Here is a 22,006-nt window from a genome sequence, read left to right on the forward strand (position 1 = left end):
GGAAAATCACTTTTAGCAAAAACAGACTTTGTCCTTTTCTTTCTTTTGCTTAAACAACCAAAAATCCAAGATCTGTCCTATTTTTCTGAACAACTCGGAGGTTACCTGAGATGCTGCTGGCTCCATTAGCAATTCCCAATTCTCTTATTTTAGAAGTTCTTAAACCTGATTTCCTATGGCTGTGTTAACCACATCATGAGTTCATTTACTGCATCCCCACCCCTGCAACCAAGCTGAACCCAAGAATTGAGACTGAGGAGGTGCTGATCCCTTCACCTTGTTCAGCACAAACCCATCCTCCTCTTTCGCCCTTTGGCTGCCAGCTGGAGTCTTGTGAATTTATGAGCAGCTGAGCAGTGAGGGATGCCATCCTTTGCTGACACGGGTTGTATTTACTGAAGAGGTGGCAAGATCTCTCAGAAGTTTGGAGAAGTTGGAATTCTTGATGAGTTGTCACTAGATGGCTCAAAGGTGAAAGCAGCAGTGTCTTAAGGGAAGTAAGCTGAGCATAATGGAAAAGCACTACTTGAAAACTCAGGCTTGTGGTCAGGGACCTCTCAGCAGCAATGGCAGAGCTTAGCTGCCCTTTTTGCCTTCTGAGACCACTTAAAAACAAATGTATAAAAAAATAAAATGACTTGCCAGCAAACATTTGAATTCAGAAAACGTAGCAGCGGATTTCTGTCGTGCTCAGCTTCTGCAGTGACATTGAACTAGATGAGAATTGTTCTGGAGTGTTTAATTTGTTATGAAATATATAAATGTTCTTTCCCATTATTTCATAAATATTTAAATTAAGCCTGAATGCAGAAGAAAAGGTGAAGCAGGGAGCTGTTGCTGCCCAAGGGTTGGGTGGGCGGGAGGCTTTAACTCTGTAAATGTCAATTCCAAGATGAACTTATTCTAAGTGAGTTTTCTAGTTGGGGTGGAAACTGGCTGAATTATGATATTAATGTTCATTTTGAGGAGCAAACAAGAAGCAAATACCCCTGGTGTTGCTGGTTAGTAGTGGAGCATGCTCCCTGGTCTGCCAGGGATGCCGAGGGCAGGAGCCAGTGCTGGGATGCTGGATGAGCTTAAAGGTAGAGTTCAGAAGTGTTTGATTCCCCTCATTGCCCACTCCATTTCCATTACCTTCAGCTGCCTCTTGGGAAAAACTCATTTTCTGAGCCTCCTGGAGCAACCTGCCACCTCCCCTCAGACCTGCTGGTGTGCCAGGGATGCTGCCCATCCCAGACAATTTCAGCCTCATCAAAGTCCACCAGGCAAGGCTTCTGCTGGGGTACCTGGGAGTTGTATTTTTCCCATTTAACTTCACTTTGGCGTTCTCTTCTTCCTCAGCAGATGGCATTTTTATCATGTTTTTTACAAAGTCCATATGGCCTACAAGAGAGAGTATCTCTTTAATTGTAAAACATGACCACCTGTTCAGATTTTAATGAATGCAGTGAGCATTCATCTTCATACAGCTACTTAAAAATAGCTGCTTCAATGGAATTAAAAAAAAACCAAAACACAAAAACAAAAAGCTAAAACTCAGTTGGGCACCAACACACTTCGTCTGCTGAAATAATCAATTAATAATTAAGTGGCTAATTTTAGAGCCCAGTGGCCTTGCTGGTTCCCTCAGCCCCGTTGTGATGAGAGCAGACAGTGATTGATTGCCCTGCCGATGCCGAGAGGCACAGCCGTGCTGGGGCCAGATGCTGGCAGGCTCTGGGCTGTTTACTGGGATATTTGGAAGGTGAATGCAACTTCGTGGCTCTGCTCTGCAAATAGACTTGTCTGCCCTGCTACGGCTCTCTCCTCTCTGCATTGCTCCAGCTGCTCACATGCAGACATCTGCAGGTAGCCCTTTCCCTGCTTCTTTCTGAAGGATAAAATCTGGTGCTCAAAAAGGTGCCCTAATGATGGGCCAGCATTGAAACTGTATGCAAAAATAGACTTGAAAGGCTTATCCACTAACTGATTCCTAATAAAAAGCCCTGCTAGAATCATTCTGCTCATTAAAATAGTAATTGCCAGTTAACTGTTTCATAGCTCCCACAGGTCTGCTCTATAGATGAAAAACTGTGGAGTTTCTTGGCTCCAGCTTTCAGAGAAGTAGAAGAGACCAGGATGTCCAAATCTTGCTAGAGTGTTAATGCTTAATTCAAAGTCCCTTAGAAAATTATCCCATTATTCAATAAGCCTGTTGCAATGTCATGTTGTTCTACAGCTAATTAAAATACCCAAATGGTAGGAGCACAGTGGAATTTTGGTTGTTTGGAGGTTTAATATTTCAGAGGTGAAAGGCACAGGAGCTCTTCGAAAGACTGCTTGGGGCACAGCAGCTTCAGTGCTGATGGTAAGGGATGCAATAGCTGCTGGGTTTCAACACAACAGAGTAATTTGGCAGTGTAAGTGGTGGAGAAAACTTGGTGTGGTTGCTTGGAGCATCTGCTTTTACGCCTTGAGGAGGAAGAGAGCCAGAAATCCTCACCCAGAGAGACCTCTGAGCCGGTCATCTGCACAAAGTAAAGTGCTGGAGGCAGTGAGGGGGAAAGGTGGCTTGCCTGCCTGCCTTGTTTGATTGAAGGTGTTTCTGACATAGCTCCTGCCCCGTCCTGCCATGGCCACCAGTTAGCTCCTTAATCTGGGGGAGGAGCTCCCCTTGCTGGTCTGATGGTGGTTGCAGTAGCTTGATTGATATAAACCAGGTTATCTCTCAAACCACTTGGGCTTTGAGGCAGCGGGTCTCTCAGCTGTACAGAAGACATCACCCAACTTTGAAATGCTGTGTAAACACAAAAACAGCTGTAGCTATTGGCGTTTAAGTTCATTTCTGTGTAATCTTTGTGATGAACTTCCACCAGTGGGATGTTATTTCAGTGGGAGGAGGGTCAGAGCAGTTTTCAGCTGATGTCTGGGTATCACAAGTTGCTCGGTGAGAGAGATGTCCAGCTTGGTTTCCATGTGTGTGCCCTTCGGTTTCCATGTGTGTGGCCTTCCCTACCTGCACTTCCAGAACAGCAAGGGGTAATTAAATGAAATTAAATGCTGAAAGTTGGGAAGGGAGAAGTTTATTAACCTTGTTGAGCTGGAAGGAGCGCTGGGAGGGTGTTTGGGGCTTGGGGCTCATGAGGTTTTCTCTTCTTGGTTTTCTGTTTTCTTGGGAATTGGTATTTAGTTGTGCAAAAAAAAATGTATCACTGATTCTGCTGTGACCCCTTTTATATGGTTGTGGCACTGGGGCACATCTGTGAATTAAATCTTAAGATGAACTGGAATTTAGTCTGTTCCCTCATTAGCAGAAATGCTAATTCTTTCTTGATTAGTAATAAAGTCAGAGGAGAGAAGCAAAAAACAGAGGTATGAAGGTTATCCATCCAGAAGCAAGCATGGCAAATTTAATCCTGTTTTTCCACAATCCAGTTTAAGTAGGAGACTGAGTTTTTACCCTCGAGTTCTTCAAGTTTTCCAAGAGGGGACAGCTTGAGAAAGGGAAAGGAGGATGCTGGGAATTAGAAATAGCAGTTGGAGTGGCTGGGCAGGGAGGTGAGAAGGCAGGCAGAAGAGGTGAGAGCACTTTTAGCTGTTGCCTTGAGCATGGGGCTTATGGGTACACGGGCTTTGCAGGAGGACACGGGTACAGGCACACACACACGTGAATGCACCTTTTTCCCTTCCTGACCCTTTGAAAGGGAGCATGGACCCTTGCGCAATGAATTTTGGGGCTGTTTTAGGAAGCCTGCCTAACCACTCTCTTGCTGTAGTGCAGACTGTTTATCCTAGATGGGGCTTGAAGTGAGATGTGGAAGCTGCAGGCAGGATTTTTGCTGGGCTTGTTTTCCCGTGCGTCCTTCCCGACTGATGAAGTTTTGCCCCTTCTCTTCCCTGTCTCCAGATCACTGTGTTCACTACTACGACCTTCGCAACACTAAGCAGCCCATCATGGTGTTCAAAGGGCATCGCAAGGCAGTCTCCTACGCAAAATTTGTGAGCGGGGAAGAAATCGTCTCTGCGTAAGTGTTGCCTTTTATGTAGGCTAAAATCTCCGTAGCCCTCGCTTCGCAGTGCTCCTCAGGGCTGGTGAGCACGTTCACCTGCGTGGGTGGCTGCTCTCACAGGCTGCTGTGCTTTTGGGAAGCAGATCGTTGCTTTTCTCTGAGTCAAAATTAGAAATTCATTCCTGGTGTCTCCTGGCTGTGCTCTGTCTTGTGGAGCTAAAATGCTCAAGAGGAATGTGAAGACAACTAGACGTGGCTGCTGTCCGCAAGCCCTGACTTTGGGAAGCTGCAGGTGGACTTTCTTCCCACTGTGTGCACTGAGGATGCTTCTGACCAGAGCTCTGTGATAGAGAAAGCTGCTGGCAGAGCCCTGGCGATAATAATCTGCAGCAGAACGCAGCTAATGAGTGACAGAAGGGATGAAATGGTACTGCTATGTATATGGTCTGAAGAGGAGGTTTAGCCACAGCCTGGGAGCAGCTCAAATAGGACTGACTGTTTGATCTGTTCTCTGATAATTTGTTATCTGCTCTGTGAAGGCACTTTTTAGCCTTATATTTGGGTTAGAAAGTAGACAGAGAGAAGCTGTGTTTTGTGGCTCTAATAAGCATGCAGATTTTCAGCCAGGGTAGACCATAAGATCTGCTGTGGAGGCCCTGAGGAACAATATTCTCCAGCTTCTGTTCAGTTACATGGCCAGATGTGTCTGCCCCAAAGCCAGATGTGGCTGCCTCTCTTCTAGGTAGGTTTTCAATCACGTGGGAATGTATGTGTCTGTCAGGTCACATAGTGAAAATTGGGAATGACTGGCTGCAAGCCTCTTCAGTAAACCAGAGGTGAACCCCTCTTACTTCATGGGGAAGGTGGGGGGCTGCAGGGGGATCTTTGATCTCAACACATTCGTGTCTAACACCTGAGGGCAGCAGGGATGGATCACAGGTGTAGATCCAGTCCCAGGAAGTATGCCTGCTGCCCTGTGCTGAGCCAGTGGTTATCCAGTTTGGTTCTCTCCCATGTTTTTACGCAGTGAACAGAGCGTTTTAAGGTATTCAGGCTGCAAGGGAGTTACTCTGAGCTGAGCTGCATGATGGAGGATTCCCTGGTGGCTTCTGGTACTGTTTCTATTTAATCAGCTTCTCTCTTCTTACTTCTATTAACGTTATAACTCTATAAGGCTGCAAATTCATATCTAGAACACAGAGAAAATTAAATTTAATGCTTCGAACCAAATCTCTGTTAGAGAAAGTGTTTAATAGGAACAGGAGAAGGCTGGGAATGTTTTACAGCCATAATCAAGTGAAGCATCACTTATGGGATGTTTTAGGACAGAATGGCACTGTTCTGCTTGGTCCAGCATTCTGAGAAAGCATCTCCCAAAGTTCTGAGAGGAGTTATCGATAGAGCTGTTAGAGCTGTCAGAGTTGGACAGGCAGCAACAGGGGGAGGTGTGAACAGGGAGAAATGTCAGAGCAGGTTATTCTTCCTGTCTTTCCTTTTGCAAACTGAGTAGAGGCAAGAGCAGTAGTGATTCTCAAAAATCAAGCACTGATTTAAGAAAAAATTATATATATATTCAGATTCTCTAGATTTCTAGCTAAAGCTGTTTTATGGATTGCATTGATTTTCTTTGCCTTGTAGAGTTAGGTTTTGACCTCAGGGGTGCTCAGAACTGCCTGGTATTTAGCACAACACATTGATTGCAGTGCTGATTTACAGAGAGACAGATTTAACAGAGCAGCACATCCAAGATGTTTTTTTGGAGAGGATATGAAACCAGAAGAGCAGTGTAACACCACCAGGATCGATGACCTTTTTCCCTCCTTGCAGTTCCAGGGTGGATAGCTTTCCTCTTTCATGGTGTGCTTATCCTAAGCAATGTAACATGGCTAGAGTTTGATGGGAATTCATTAACAGTAAAAACTTCCCATTAGTAATAGACTTAAGTGTTTTTATTTTAATGAAGACGCCTAGTATGTATGCCAGTGAAATACAGAGGTTAAGTGCCTATGGATCTGAGGTCTTCTTGATGGGTAGCTAAGAGCAGCAGCTGTCATAGGAATCTTGACAGCTTGTGGACCAGGGATTAGTCTTTTGCTGCTTCTTCCTGGCTGCAGAAAAGTTTAGTTTCCAGGCAACTCCGAAGCTTTTAAAAGCAGCATTTTAAAAATACAGCTGTCCTAATAGCACAGAAGGCACCTGCCCGTACTTGTGGGCCAAAAAAAGCAGGAGTGTACACCTTTTTGCCTTCTCTGAGCTGTTCCCCTGAGAGTAAGGACAAGGGAAGGGAGAGTGAGCAGCAGTGTAGGGCAGGGACAGATGTGGAACAAGCACCAGGCAGAGAAGCTGAATGCTCTGTTTTGGGCCTCCCGTCTCGACCTGGAGTTAGGAATGCACTCCTGCTTAAGTCACAGTATTACAGGTAAAATTCACACTTTCTTTGTGATCTGACCTCGTACTAACTTACAATACTGACTAACAAATCTTGCTGCAGCTCCCTTATCGCTCCTTTGTCATTCCAGCTGTCATTGAGGACTGAGATAAGGTTTTTTGCAGGATAGCACAAGGTGCATCTCTCCTCTTTTGTGCTATATTTTTAGGTAAATGGGACACTGGTGTAGGGCTGATGTCTTATGTCACTGGTAATATTTGATGGATATTGTATGATTTGAGTTTTTTCCTTTCAGCTCTAAATATTCAGGGAGCAGCAGGGTTGGTGACATGACCTGTGTGGGGGTGCATTGCTTGCTTCCCCTCCCTCCTGCCCAGGAGAATGACAGGTCCTGCGCCCAATTCCTTTCAAATTTAGGGATCAGGGATCAGAACAGCACTACCCCTTTCTTTCAAAAGGCTTCATGGAGCTTCAGTTCCACCATATCACCATTTGTTCCCCAGCTGTGTGTCTCAGTGAGTGCCAGAATACCAGAGCCATGTAAGCTGTGACTGCTAGGAAATAATGCCTGTGAAGTGAGATTATGTTCATGTCTCTTCAGCTTTGGGGGAAGAAATTAATCCTGTATCTCCTGGAAATGTGGGCTCTTCCTATTTGAGGTCTGCCAGGCAGCAGAGATTACTAACCCCAAAGGCACAATGTTTTCTCACAGTAAACAGAAAAACATTTTGAAGGCAGGCATGTGGGGGAGCCATGGAAAAACAACAATTATGATTTATCCCGACATATTTTGTATATCTTGAATAGTAATATTTAGCTTTCCCTGACAAGGTAAAAAAAGTAGAAGCTTGAGTTCTGTATCCATGCAGTCACGATTACACATGAGAAAAACAGATTTAATTTTAACAGCAACTCTGAGCCCCCATAGGTTTTTCTGTGCTGCTGCTTGGTATTGGGCAGGAGGAGGAGAACATGCTTCAGGGCTGCTGGGGAGTGAGGAGAATGCTTCCTACCCAAGCCCTGGAAAGACGTGAATGAGAGTTGCAGCTGGCATGGAGAAGGGAACAGATTTTATCCATGCTGTAAAGGTTTAAAAAATAAATAACTTTGGTGCGTCCTAGATCTGTGAGGATCTGGAGGAGGCAGTGGTAGCCCAAAGGCCAATACAGTTCAGTGGAGGGCTCTGCAATTGATAGCAGAAAGGAAGAGTAATACTTCAGGGAAGTTTTTATTGAAACGTGTAATGTGTTTTGACAGGCTTTTAAAATAAGGTGCTACCTTTCTGAGCTCAAGCTGAGCTGCATATGATTGAAAGTGGGATAAATCTCCTGTTGTGCACTAAGGCTTCCTACATTTACGTTGTCATTGGAGCGTTGAGGAGCAAGGTGGCCAGGGAGGAGTTCCTGCCATATGGCAGCAGGGTGAATTTAAGTATTGTTTTCAGGTCAACAGACAGTCAGCTGAAGCTGTGGAACGTAGGGAAGCCTCACTGCTTGCGCTCCTTCAAGGGTCACATCAACGAGAAGAACTTCGTAGGGCTGGCGTCCAACGGAGACTACATTGCCTGTGGTGAGTAGAGCAGCCACCCCGACATGCTGACGGGATTCCTGGCACCTGGGGCCTCTCCAGCTGCAAAGCACAGCAGCACTTGTGCAATACAGCTGCATGGGCTTTGTAATAGGAAATTCTTCTGAATTTTCACCCTCCTTCCCCTCCAGGGAATGGCCTTAGCAGCCCTGACCTAAGGGGGTCTGTAGGTGGTTTTCTTCCATTGCAGATGAGTCCTTTGTGCATGATGATTCAGGCTTGCTGTCATCAAAATCAACTACTAATGTCATTGCTCTTGATACAATTTATGTCTTTCAAGATTAACAATTGGCACATCCTCATACATCACCAGTATCCTGGGCCACACGAGGATCCAGTACTTGTCACTTAGTGTGGCATTCTGCGTGGTGAAGCAAGAGTGCCCGCATCGCAAACAGCTCCTTAGAAGACCAACTCATTAGCTACCCCTTTGGCTGTTCCTGTCCTTTCACTGCTTAAGTCATACTGTCGAAGCTCTGTAAATGCACAGCTCTAGGTGGGAAGGCAGTGACAGGCTGATAGCTGTGGGATGAGCAGGACAGCTGTGCCAGCACTGAAGGGAGGACCTTAGCTCGTGTGTTCTCTGATCGCTGGGCAGCTTGCAAGGCAGAAATTGGGATGGGTTTCTAAATAAAGCCTGTACAGTCTAGTCTCTCTTGCTTAAACCTCCGCAGACCAAATTGGTGTACTTGATTGTGGCAGGAAAAACTTTGATAGTGCTACCTGCTTTTGAGCTGTGGCTCTGAGCAGGCTGGATGTAGCAGTGATTCCTGTGGTTGTGCAGATGCTTTGCTCAAAATGCTCTGCCCTGAGGAGGTTGTGGAGGGTTCTTGGGATCCTCTAAGTTGTGCAGGTGTGCTGCATGCTGCAGTTGTCTTGTAATAAAACCATGTCCTGTTATTGTGATGGAAGTTTGCTCTGGAGCACTTCTAGCTGCCAGGGCCCCATGAGCTTGACAATAACTACAAGGAAATGTCTGGGCTTGTCTTAAGCAATGAAAGAGCTAAAACCCCTTATTTCTGTTTGTCTTACCAGAACCTAATCTTGTATACTTACTTTTTTTTTTTTTTATTTCTAGGAAGTGAAAATAATTCCCTTTACTTATACTATAAGGGCCTCTCAAAGACACTGCTGACGTTCAAGTTTGACACAGTCAAAAGTGTCCTGGACAAGGACCGGAAAGAAGATGACACAAATGAGTTTGTGAGCGCCGTGTGCTGGAGGGCACTTCCAGATGGGGTAAGCTTTCTGCTCACATGCAGAAGGAATGCCTCCTGCTTTCTCACCAAATGGCCTTGCTGAGGGTTTGACTGCACTTGGTATTTTCCTGTTCATGGGAAAATTAAGAGTACTTGCAGGTCGTTGTGAGGGTAAATGAAATGCTGGGGGAGAAGAGACTGCTGTGATCTTAACTCTTCCACCTGGGTGTTTGAATTCCTCTATATGGCATCTGAAATCCCAAAAGCAGCATTGTTTTTCTGGCACTTGATGGGTTTTTTGGGTGCATTAGTGAGGTTGTTGTTGCTTTAATGATCGTTGTGGAGCCTTGTCTCAACATTCCTGTGTCTGTCTGGGTTTGCTCATTGGAACACGGCCTTCATGTTTAGATGAGTAGATACGAAAAGGAGGTGAGTGCAGGCTGCAGTCACCTCAGTGTCTGTTCTAGTGACACTGAATTCACATCCCTGGTATGTGTGCTAATGTGGCAGGCAGACCTGATGCAGCTTTTGTGAGTCTTTCAGAACAGGGCTGCTCTGGAGAACAAAACGCTGCTTTTGAATTCAGAGTGCTCTTGAAAAGATTGCATAAACAAAATGGAGCAAGTAACTCTTTTATGTACAAGGTTTGCAGATCAGATACTTAATGGAACTGTTGGGAGGGGGCAAAAAGGAGTTGATCTTAAATGCAGTCTTCCAAGTAGCTGAAGTGAAATGTTGGCTAATTGCTGTCCTGAGATGTTGTGTTCACAAAGACCGCGCTTTGGAAGGGAAACACCTACTGGTCTGCTTTCTGCATGTGCACACGCTGCCCCAGAACTGGGATTCAGTTGTCACTGACTCAAGCTCACTTTGGATGGACACTTTTGAGCCAAAACTAAAATAAACCCACGTCTGGAACTGCCCTTAGTGTTTAAAAGTAAGAAGTGGGCCATCGTGGTTTGAACAGGGAGCATGAGAGTCAGTGATGTAGGATCACCAGCTTCTTTCTGGCTGGGGATTTAGGAGGGCTTGGTATACATGTGTCTCAGGTGAAGAGTGGCTGTTGTAAGTTTGGAAATTTGTCTTTCTTCTGGATAAAAACATGCTATGGGAACCCGTGTGTCCAGAATTGCCCTTCATTGAACTGCCTTCACTTTAGTGTTTGGATTGTCTTGCCCACTGCTTCTAGAGGCAATAACAGAGATGTCTCACCCTGGGGTCATGTCTGTTGCCATCCACTCCGTAGCAGTCTTTTCTCTGAAAAATGTGATAGATCTTCTGCTTAAGTGGCTGAGAAACTTTTAAGCAGTCACCAAGGGCTGTCAAGCAATCCTTCATAATCAGGATGAAAAGTATTATACAAAAATGTAATAGTTAAATCAGGCCCGTCAAGATCTCACCAAATAATGTTCAGGCTTCACTCCATTAAGCAGCATTCAGAATCCATGCTGTTCTGGTGTTTTTTCTTTTCTCCAGCATTCATCTGCTTTTCCCTGGGCTGCTTCTAAATGAGCCTGTTTTTCCTGTGGCAGCCCCTGTACCTGGCTCTAGCTTTTAAAGAGAGCAGCAAAAAGCTGCCTGCAACTGGTTTTTGCCTCTGACTGTGGCACATACCAAGCAAGCCTCGCTTGCTTCTGCCAAGAGGCCTCAGTGTTTCCTTGCACCATATCTTTTCACTGATCCAGCTGCACATTCCTCTTCCTTTCTACTGGTGCAGCAGTCCTCTCTGACCTAATTGAGACTTTGCTCATGTTCTTAGGAAATTAAATTACTGCACAGCCAAAGGTCAGTTATGTCCACAAAGTCTTACTCAAATGATGAAACTCTCCTGTTCTCCATTTTGATAATGTTTCTTCAAGTTGTCACGATTTTTTTCAAATAAGCTTTGCATATACAGGCTTCCCTGCAAGCTGACATTTTTTTTTTCCGATGCTTGGCTGAACCAGAGAAGGCCTGTGCCTCGTAGTGCTGTCAGCATCTGCAGGATTCGGGGAACCCACAGCCTATTTCCAGCTTAACTGCAATTTTGATCCTGGGTTGAGTCACTCTGCCTTAGTTTCCTAATTATAAGAATTGCCACCCGTACCTCTCACTGCTGGCTGTGATCCCACCTCTCTGCTGAAGGACTGTGTGTGTGGAAGCAGCTCCAGGCCAGCAGCTGTGCAGAGCCCAGCATGGGCTGGGAAACCTGCCCCAGATCCACAGGCAGCACAGTGAGCAAGTTTTAGAGTGCTGTGGGCACACTGCTCTCCATTCCTTGCTGGGCTGGTTCAGAGCACCTCACTTGTCTCCATGCTGTGGTCACCGGGCAGCATCTTCAGTTTGTTCCTGGGGGTGGGAGATGCCAGCACAGCCTTTCCCCAGGGCTCCCCAGTGGAGCAGACTCTTGGTTTCCATACAGTGCTGTTCTCAAGGATTGTTCTTTAATTAACCTTTTGCAATGAGATGAGTAAGTTTCAGATCTGTCAGTTATCTTGGGAAGCATGAGTACATGTACTCCTTCACTTCGTGCACTTAAGTGCAAAATCTGAGATCCTAATTAAAACTTAACCAAAACTTTCAGATGAAATGTCATTGATTCTTTCTTAAATCTATTTTTATGTAATTCAGGCTTTTACTTCCTCCTGAGCCTAAGTCAATCTGTGCCAGCAGCCCTTGCCAGAACCCATCTTTTTATTTTTTCTCTTCTGCATTGCTTTTTCTTTGCTTACAAAGATGCAGAGACCTTTTTTCTGGAGCTGTCACCTTTCCAACTCAAAGGTCCAGCACCTCCTTCTCTTTACCTATATCAAAGCCATAATAAGGAAGAGAAATTATTCTCCCTAAGTGCTTAATTAGCATTTTGAACCAGGTTTACTCAATTTTCAATTCATAAAAGTGTTTAGAAATAAGCACTAGCTTGTAGGTTAATTGTTCAGTTAGACTCTTTGGAAAAAGCCAGGCAAACAACAAGCCTCCCACCAGGCTGACTGTGAAGCAAGCCTCTGATTCTTGCAGTGCTGTGTTTTGGACAAAGGTAAATAGACTGTTGGATATTTTCTAAATAGCACCTACTTACTGTTTGTGGGGAAAACCATTTCTCCCTTCTTGTTTTATTCAAAAAGTTGATCAATATTTAAAAGAAGAGAAAGTTTCAGGGTACTTTTGGCCTAAGTGACTTGATAAACATGACATGGAGATGCTTTTCAGAACATTCCCTGGACCAAATCCTTTAATTTCCCAAGTCAAGGATTTTATAATATACCCATGCCATCCATTTTAACCAGCTTGATTTCAATCAAGAATCCGGTCTTGAGACTGACAACAGCAGTCTTTTATTTTAGTAGCATGTAAACAAAGGGATGCTCTTCAATACAGGGGTGCTCTTGCACAGGGAAAGGAGATTCTAGTAGTGGTAGTAGCTCAGTGCATTTAAGTGGGTAGAGGTGACATCTGTCTTGGAAAGGTCACCGCAGTTACGTCTGGGTATGCAGATCATGGCTGGAGGAGATTGGTTTGTGCTTTGCTTTCCCTTAGGTGTCCTACAGGATGTTTTCTCTTCCTTAAAGGGGACACCTGTTGTTTGGACCTGCTCTGCCCTCTTGCAGAGTCTGTGTACCTCATACATGCTGTGTTAAATGATTGCACCTCAAGATTGCCTTTTCCCAGGCATAGTTAGTGCTTCTCAGAAAGAAGCTGTTGAAAGAGAGACCAAGGCTGAACCTGCTCCCAGGACAGCAAAAAGGTATTACAGCAGAACACAGAAGCAAATTGATTATGTAGATTAAGCATGGCTCAATCTATCATAATCACTGTGAAGAAGCCATTTAATTTTGTACCTGTTTGCACAAGTATTCATTACTGCTGATAAGCAGGTTACCAGGGAAGGATTTCACAAGCAGAAATGTCGAGGCTTTGATACCAGTGAGGAGATGCAGATAAGAACAGGAGAAAGCCATGCAAATTAGCTTAGGTAAAGCTTAATGCACTTTTTTTTTTTTTCTTTTGGAGGAGTAAAGAAGGGAAATCCATTAAGAAGAGTGCTGCAGTCTTTAACCAAAGAGCAGGTGGGTGGTGGGATGTACTGGATGGGTGCAGAGGTCTCCTGGAAGGAAGGCTGCCAGTGGTAGGAAAGCATCTCCTCCACCTGAGTAGAAAACCATGTATGTGTTTTCTCACTTCATCACTCCTCCAAAGTAATTTAAATTGATGGGGGGTCCTCAAAGCAGTCACCTAACCATGGGTGAGAGAAGGCAGCTCTGGGATTCCATGCTTCAGGTTGGCTTTGGGTATTGCCCTATGATGGAAGTATCTTCATAATTAGCCCTGCAGGTCTGAACTTTTGTTTGTTAATCTAAGAGGATGAAATATTCCCTTCAAATAGGTTTTTGGTGCATCTTTTCAGAAAACAAGCTTTTCTTCTGTTTATTTTTCCTTTCTTCTGAATATTCAGCTTTGTTTCTTAATGATGTCTGTCTTGGATTCTTTAAATAGACACCTATAATTGTAGCACTGTAAGTTAGTCACTTAATAGGGCTGCAGTCTTGTTCACTGATGAAAAGTAGCCATCCTTTGTTTCCCAGTAGCCTTATAAATGGTACACAGTGTACACAGGAGCTAGTCAGGGGCTCTTGTAATTTACAATCAGCAAATTGGCTCCCTTCACAGGAATTAATTTAGCCAATACAAATTATTTCAGGAAGTGATTCATTGCCACTTTAAAGCCCTAATTAATTTGGGTGACTTATGAACATTAAAAATGAAACCTCCTTTGTCATTCCCAAGTAACCAAATGCTAATTCAGTGTCATTCTTAAGTAACTGGTATCAGCTGTAACTATATCTCTTGTAGCTTGAAGTACAAATTCCATTGGGACTTTGGGGGGAGAACAAGTAGCACTTCATACTTCATTGTTTCTCTTTGCTGCTGAAATTTTAAAGTCTCAAAATTGGTAAGAATTTTGACTTCCAGCTACAACTCTGTGGCGTTTTATTTTTACAGCATCCTCGACTTACCTGTTCAGATGTCAGGAAATAGCTAGGTAGAAACCTAAAGTTTAGGAGATAAATGCCTGCCTGGAGTGATCAGACCCCAGCTGCCCCACGCCTGCCTCTGATACCAGCTGTGCCACAGGTCACAGCATGAGGTATTTTCTGGAAGGGCATCTGCTGTTTTCTGACTCATCCTTTCTTTGCTAGACCAGGACTGGCCTGTAGCATTTGTGTGCAGCATCTCCCAAGTTTGTATCCTTGCAGATTATCCTCCAGTGCAGTCCCACACCACTGCTTCATGCTGGAAACACAGAGGTGTTCATTCTTGTGCTTGAAATGCACAGCAGTTTGTGGAAGGCTGAGAATGATCAGCTTCTAAAAAACACAAGATGTGGCTTTGATCTGGTTTATTCTACTGGGTTTTTTTCTCCCCCACCTGAAAGTCTTCAAAGGTTTTTCTCCCTCCTGTGAAAGCTGTCTGATCCCCATAGCCTGCATGCTGCAAGGCTCACAGCTGTCTGTGTGATGGCTTCCCACTCCTCTTGACATGCCCTCTGCTCTCTGGCCATGGGCAATGCTTTAAACACAGAGTTTTCTTTGACTTTTATTTAGCAATTTCCTTAGGTAGTAAATGTATTTGATTTCTCTTCCATCTACCTTTTTCATGTCTACTGCTCCCGTACTCATTTGAAAATCTAAAATTTAAAAGCAAATGGAACCCAGAACATCAGAAGATACGTCATACATGCTTCATTTTTCCCCCCCAGATTTTAGCATATTAATTATGTGTGCCAACACACACTGTATATACTGGTTTATGTGCTGCTTGAAAACTAATTCCTTATGCAGAATAATTTCTACTTGCAGATAAAAGATGGCACAAGGTAAGTATGTATGATCCTTTGTGCTGAACATGCTCATATCCTTTCATCTCCATATCTCTTCAAATGTTCTATTTTGGGCTCTATTTTGTCTGTGGCTAAGGAGAATTAATTAAAAAATACTCAGGTGACTAACAATATTTTCTTCCCTGTCAAAAACCTTGGAGTCAAAGTGTGGAGAACTTTGGGGGGGGGGTGTGGGGAATCATACTCTTCTTATTAACAGTTTGTGCATTATATTGAAATCTCAGTCTGTTGACACCTCGATCCATGTGAAAGACCATCTTGATAATATGATTATGCAAATGACCAGCTTTATGAGGAAGTGTTTAATTTTGAGAGTTCTGTAGAAGAAGAAAAATACTGGTAAATATTCTTTCCTTACTGTCTCCTCCCTGGCTGCAGGGTACTCTGAGCTTCCTCCCAGTGAGGACATGACCACGCCACTGCCACAGGGGTGAAAGGAGCCAGGAGAGTCCACTGTGCTCCTCCTGCCTAGGGTGTTTGGGGGCAAAAACTTCTATTGCACCATTTATGTTGCTGTTTCAGGGTGGCACAGGAGCAGTGGCTGGTACAGCAGTACCTGTACTAACTCTTCCTTTCCAACATGCAGAGCAGCTGCCCCTGCCACCACGGAGGGCACGGGGGCTGAGTCTGGCACTTCTGCTCATCTCTGGAAGTTCAGGTCCCCTGTGGTACTGCAGCACTCTGATATCATCATAGCTTCTATTTTAAGAATAGCTGTTTCAAGAAATGTAGGTGGCTTGGGTTTTTCTTCTTTGTTGGTTTTAACTTTTACATTTGCAAACTCAGTTTCTCTCCTTCTGCAAGGTGAGGCACTTCTTTTTTTTCTTGCATAATCACAGAAAATGGCTGCAGGGTCAAAGTCCACCTGTTTCCTGAATGAAGACAGTATTTACTCTTTCAGACTTTTACAGATGATATTTGCTCACCAGTGCATCTCTTCTAATGTTGAGAGGAGTAGAGAGCGTGCTGTAGATGGAACTGAGGTCCTTCTTATGGGAGTCACCTTTCCTAGACTGAGTGAGTGACATAGTGGCCAACATAACTGAGTGCTGTTGACATTACAGTTCCAGTAGGTGATCCCAGTGGTGCAGCTGTAGAGATAATGGATTGCAGATCATTGCTGGTGCAAGCAGAGGTCTGAGCAGGCACTTGCTGTTTCCTAAGCTTTAAAAAATAAGAGCATCCCAATGCAATTGCAAATCATACTGCTGTGTTACACACAGTGAGTTGGGGATGCAAAGAAGTCTCTCTGTAGCTGTTGTTAAACTTCTAAGTGGATGTTTTTCTCCTGTGAGCACTCAGCTGCTTTAGTAACCATCAATTCTTTATTCAAGTATCAGTTTTGTGACAGATGAACTGAAGTCAGGAATTCATATGGAACCTGGACTTCATTCCCGACTCCATCCTCAGCTTGCTACTGAATCATCATGTTGCAAGGTGCAGCAGTATGTGTCATGGGGCCCTTACATAAGCTGTGTCCCAAACAGCACAACTGCAAAGAGAATTATTTGTGTTACTCATACTGGGGTGGAGAGAAGAAAAAGAGCAGGTTCATACTCAGAGAGAGCACTTGCTTTCAGAATTAAATGATTGGACAACTGTGTTCCCTTTCCACCCAATCTCAGCAGTGCTGCTGTTGGGCCCCCTGGTCTGGACTCTGATATGTACCCTGTTGGGCTCTAAAGCCACTGATTAAATAATTGATTAGGCTTTTGTAAGGTTTGGGGGGTTTTCACATGATGCCTGGAAAGCTATTTATCATGAAGTGTAAGCTTCTCTCTTACCATGCCTTATGTTAGCAATGTGTCTTTGGCATTTCAGCTGCTGTGGGAATTAGAGGTGGCAGCAGTGCTCTCTCTGCCCTCCTACAGCCCTTAGCCTTTGGGCAGGAAGGCTCATTCCTAGTATTTTTTGGGGGGGGGTCTTACAATCACAGTATCATGGAGTAGTTTGGGTAGGAAGGCACATTTAGAGACCATCAGTAAACACAAACACCTTCCATGAGAGCTGGTTGCTCGAAGTCCCATCCACCCTGGCCTTGAACACTCCCAGGGATGGGGCTTCCACCACATCTCTGAACAATCTGTGCCAGTGCCTCACCACCCTCATTATAAAAAAACTTCATTATATCTGTTCTAAATTGACCCTCTTTCAATTTAAAACCATTCACCCTTGTCCTGTTGCAACAGGCCCTACTAAAGTGTCTGTCCCCATCTTTCTTATAGGTTCCTTTTGAGTGCTGGAAGGCTGCCGTAAAGTCTTCCTGGAGCCTTCTCTTTTCCAAGCTGAACAACCCCACCTGTCCTCGCAGGAGAGGTGTTCCACCCCTCTAATTGGCTTTGTGGCCTCCCCTGGACCCCCTGTATATGATGTGTAGTGTCCTGGAGCAGAGCCCCTGTGAGCAGTAGGTCACAGCAGGGTCCTGGCAAGTTCTGTAGGTACTGAGCCAAAATTGCCTGATCTCAAGCTCCGACTAAAGCTGGTTTCTTCTGAAAGCATCTCCTGCATGAGCAGCCTTTGCTTTACTTTCCACTGCTAGGCTCATGCTGGCTTTTTTCTGTGTGAAGTGCCATCTGCTGAAGTCCCTGGCTGGCACAAAGTGCCAGTGAGGTGAGGTCTGAATGCCGGGAGCCGATAGCCGTCGGGCAGTGTTCAGTGTGCTGCAAAGCAGATGAAGGGGGTCACTGAAGAAAGGAGCTGCAGGGGTAGAGCTGTGTGTCCCAACACTTACTGCTAAAGGAGGACTTTGGTTTCAGAGCAGCAAAACCAAAGCTAGCATGAGGTAGGCTTTGAAATGCCGTTGGCATTGGGCTGAAGGCACTGCCTCTGAAGCCAGCTTCCAGGCAGATGCAGAATTCCCCCACAAGGGTGGTGGTCTGCTGTCACTGCTGTTTGAATTTGGTTTATAACCTCGTTCCCTCTTACAAGTGACACTGCTTCAATTAAAGTCAAAACAACCTTGCAATATTGTGTTTTTTCTTTTCCCCATTCTTCAGTGCTAATATTGATGGCAAATCCTGCCAGGCCACCACCATTCAGCAGTCACAATTCATGAGCTGCATCAACCTTTTGCTCTAGCACTCCTAATTAAGCAATTTTAATGACAGGATTTAATGTTTTTACAGAGTCTAAATGAAGTGGAAAAAATATGAACTGATTTTTTCCTTTCCAGCACAAGATTTTGATCAGATAATTTAACCTCTGGGTGAAATGGAAGTAGGAGCATTTATGCATAGGTGGTTTTCTCTGCAAAAGCTTTACTTTATGTACGTCTGTGCATTAATAGAGTTACTGCTTGGCTTTGGTATCCATTCTGAAAGTTTTTGTGTGCTCTCTGCCCTTCTGTTGTCAGTACCAAAGCCCCAAAGCCTTTTGAAATCCACTAACTTGTGACCAGCTTAATGCCAATTGCGTTGCATGTTAATAAAGCAAGAATAAAGGCTTGCAAAAACAAGTGCTTAGACTGGTTTTCTAACAGCAACACAGTTGGTATCCTTTTAACCTATTTAAATTTCTTTTGGTGGTGTTCTGCTCTAATTCTAGGTAATGCTTGATAAGCTAGGTATGTGCACAGAGTGAAAATGGTCGCTTCTTTGAAGGCAATCTTGTGTCTGAATTGAAACTATGTGATATGTAATTAGGAGGCATAATTGTTTTATATAGGTTACACACAGGATTATAATAATCAGTCTTTTGTAAGGAAGAGAAAGCCAGTATGACAGGAAAGTTATGTTTAGTCATGTAATGAGTGCCTCTTTGACAGAAATGGCACTGTTAAATTTGGGGTTGTGCAGCTGACGGGAGTTCACCCTCGCACAAGGTGTTGGGAATTCTGTGAGGGAAGTGCTGCTTTAAATAATAATGTCTCTTATGGCATTGTATGTCATAATCACTTCCAAAACGCTTACCTAGTTGCTAAAGCCAGACAGAAGTGAGCTGTTTGGTGCAGTACTGGATTTCTTACTTTTACTTTGGTATGTCTGAAGTGAATATTAAGTTAAGCAGAGGTGTAGCTGGGGCAGCCTGAGGAGCTGCAGATGAGGCAGAGCATTGTTTCCCAAGTATTTATAATAATGAGAGATACTGGAGGGAAGATAAGCAATATTACATATACTGGGAAGAAAGTTTGGTTCAGATCCATTAAATAAGGAAAGAAGAGAGTTCCTTTTACCTGTAATCTGCAGATAGCACATAAATTAACTGCAGGAGGAGGAGGAGGAGAAGCTACATCCCTCCTCACTACCCATGCTGGCAGAGGCTCGGCATCACCAGCCAAGAATCCTCGTGTTAATCAGGCACTCATGATTCTTTCTGCCTAGTTTCTAGGCTGATCAATTGAGACCTCGTTGCCTTTTTTCTTCCAAGAAAGACCTTCTACAAAACAGATTGCTCTGGCCAAGTTTCTTCCAACCCCTAAATAACAGCAAGCTGCTCTAGTTTGGGGAGTGTGTGCTTGGGGGATATCTTGACTTGTTTAGAGTGAAATATCCTTGATTAAAATAGGTTGATAGTTCTCTGCATGTCTTGCTTCACAACTTGCAAAGCATTTGAAAAGATAAATTTGGGCTAGCAGAAGTAACAAAAAAAGAGAGAAAACTACTTGAAAGTGAAATACAAATGTCCTTATTTAATACAAAGGGATTCAGCTCGCTGTTGGCTTTCTGTTTTTCTCAGGTTCATGCTTTGCTTGACAATGCAACAGAAGAAACGTAAATTGTTGGGAGATACATGGAAAAAAACCCCACATGATTGTTGGGAAGTTGGAAGTAGAATGGGAGTTAGCAGCTTATGAAACTTTTCCTCTGGTGTTACAGCAGGCAGCAGCCAGCATAGGGAGCTTGGGAGTTTTCTTTGTTTCAAAACTTCAGAATGTGTATATTTAGCTTTCCAAAAGCAAGCAAAGAAAAATCACTCTGAGGCTCAGAAGTTTGTTTAAGAAAATCTTGCTTTGGAGATTCCTTTCAGATAGATGTTTGCTAGGTGTGCTGTTTCAGGGTGAAGGGATGCAGTTTGGCCACGGCTCTCCCAGCGTATCCTGAGTGTCAACTCAGACCCTTTCCATGCCTCCTGGCCACCCTCTGCAGCCATCCCTCCTCTTCCTGCCATAGTGCTCCTTGGTTTTCCCTCAGCAGCAGAGATGTCTGAGCATGGCTGTGGGGACAAGGACAGTCTCCTCTTAAGCCCACCACTAAATTTTTGGATTTTGCTATTCATTGTGAACCTATGACTTACCCATTCTGGAGTGAGATGGGGAGCTAAGAAAACTTACTTTTGCACAGGTTTTTGACATTTCTGCTGTTTTCCTTTGCAAACAGATTTGAGGTAGGTTTATGATGTATTTTCAGTCAGGCTGGAGCTTCTGTATTGATTTCAGATAACACATGAATGCAGAATTTGAGCCTAGCTCATCACACGTCAAAGTTAATGAGGTAATGAATGTGACACCAAATGCCAGTGTCTCTGCCTCTCCTTATCCTCACAAACATGCACTGTGTATGTGCTCTGTGTTTGGCTTTTTTTATTTTAGAGGCCATTTCGTTATACAGTCCTGTATCTCTTCCTTGGATGGTGTAGGTAAGGCAGGATATGATAATGTGAGAGCTCTTCTACTGCTGTTTGTAACAGCACATGTAAATTTGCTGTGACAAGAAATAAGTTGAGTAGTCCTGACAGAGGACAGTTATTTTTATTTTCTTATATCCCCTGTATTTTGTTCTGTATTTCTCCCCATCTTTGCTCTGAAACGTTTTAAGCACCATCAGACTCAGAGAAAGCAGAGTACTGGCCACGTGCTCCAGCTCTGTGGTGTCTATTGAGGAATGAGTCAACAGCAGCATCTCTTCAGAAAGAATATCTAAAATCAAAGGGAGGATGAAGCAGATTAGCAAAAAAAAAAAAAAGTGTTTGTCTTCCCTTGTCCTTTGTCAGCAAAGGTGGGGTTTGTATTCTAATATTTATGTAGCTGAAGGATATTAGAAAATCAGAGGTACTGTGGTGCAACACAAGGGGTTTTGTTCATTCCTATTATCTCAATAGGTAATTCTTTTCTTTATATACTTGAGTCTTTTTCAACTTTTTTTTTTCTATTAGTGCCATTGGTAGCTTAATGGATTTCTTGATTGTTGAGCTCTTCTTTTTGATGCAGTATTGTTAGTCTTAGCATGCATTCAGAGTGACAGGGAGCATTAAAACCAGTCATTTCCATTTGAGATATCTAGAGATAATTTTTTATAGCCACTGTGTGAAAATAACTTGAACAGTAGCAGAATTATCTATTGTAAGAGAGATGATTTTACTTGTGAATTGGGTTTAAAGATAAAATCTGCCTACTTCCTGAGTCATGGATTTCCTATTCATTGCTCTGTTAAATTTAATCGGGAGCAAGACTTAATCCAGAACAAAGATGATTGAATTGCTCTTAAACAGTGATGTAGAACATTACCCAGATCTCACTTGAGTCTCGCAGTGCTGAAAAATCACAACCACGAGAGCTGCTTGTGAGTACATTACACAAAGAGAGATGCTTTTTATTCATTTGCTGGCTCATTAGAAAGTAAAATGCTTTCTGGCTTTTAGAATAAAGTTGTTAGGGGGTGTAGTACAGGATGGGTTAAATCTGTGTAATGGATTAGCTAGAAATTACTTTGGCATGCAGTGAAAAGGCTCACTAGACCTGCAAAAGCCTCTGATGGCTTTAAGTTCTGCCATTAGCTGAGCTGCTCCTGGGTTTGTGCAGTAGCCAGGATGGACAATGAAGTACCTTAATGCAGCTTTGATGCCTCTTTGAGAAGCCAGAGGAGGACAAGCTCCAGCACTGGGCAGTGTGTCCAGCAGAGCTGCAGCACGATCCACTGCTCCCCTTTGCTGCTAGCCCCAAGTGCTCACTGCCCATAACAACAAAAACATGCTTTCTAGAATTCCTGTCTTTTTTAACCTCTTGTTTTCCACCAGGAGGTGTGTAGAC

At 43.9% G+C, this 22,006-nt stretch overlaps 1 protein-coding gene across 4 annotated transcripts in view; it reads left to right on the top strand.

Annotated features, from left to right (window-relative positions):
* Positions 1-22,006, top strand: part of COP1 (COP1 E3 ubiquitin ligase) — a 125,632-nt gene that overhangs the window by 83,248 nt on the left and 20,378 nt on the right. For all 4 annotated transcript variants that reach the window (XM_069022630.1, XM_069022631.1, XM_069022633.1 and 1 more), the window contains exons 16-18: positions 3,887-4,004; positions 7,823-7,947; positions 9,044-9,204. In XM_069022630.1, coding sequence (XP_068878731.1) covers positions 3,887-4,004; positions 7,823-7,947; positions 9,044-9,204 — 404 coding nt within the window. The remainder of the gene's footprint in view (positions 1-3,886; positions 4,005-7,822; positions 7,948-9,043; positions 9,205-22,006) is intronic.

The sequence above is a fragment of the Aphelocoma coerulescens genome, chromosome 8 (genome assembly GCF_041296385.1).
Source record: "Aphelocoma coerulescens isolate FSJ_1873_10779 chromosome 8, UR_Acoe_1.0, whole genome shotgun sequence".
Taxonomy (NCBI): domain Eukaryota; kingdom Metazoa; phylum Chordata; class Aves; order Passeriformes; family Corvidae; genus Aphelocoma; species Aphelocoma coerulescens.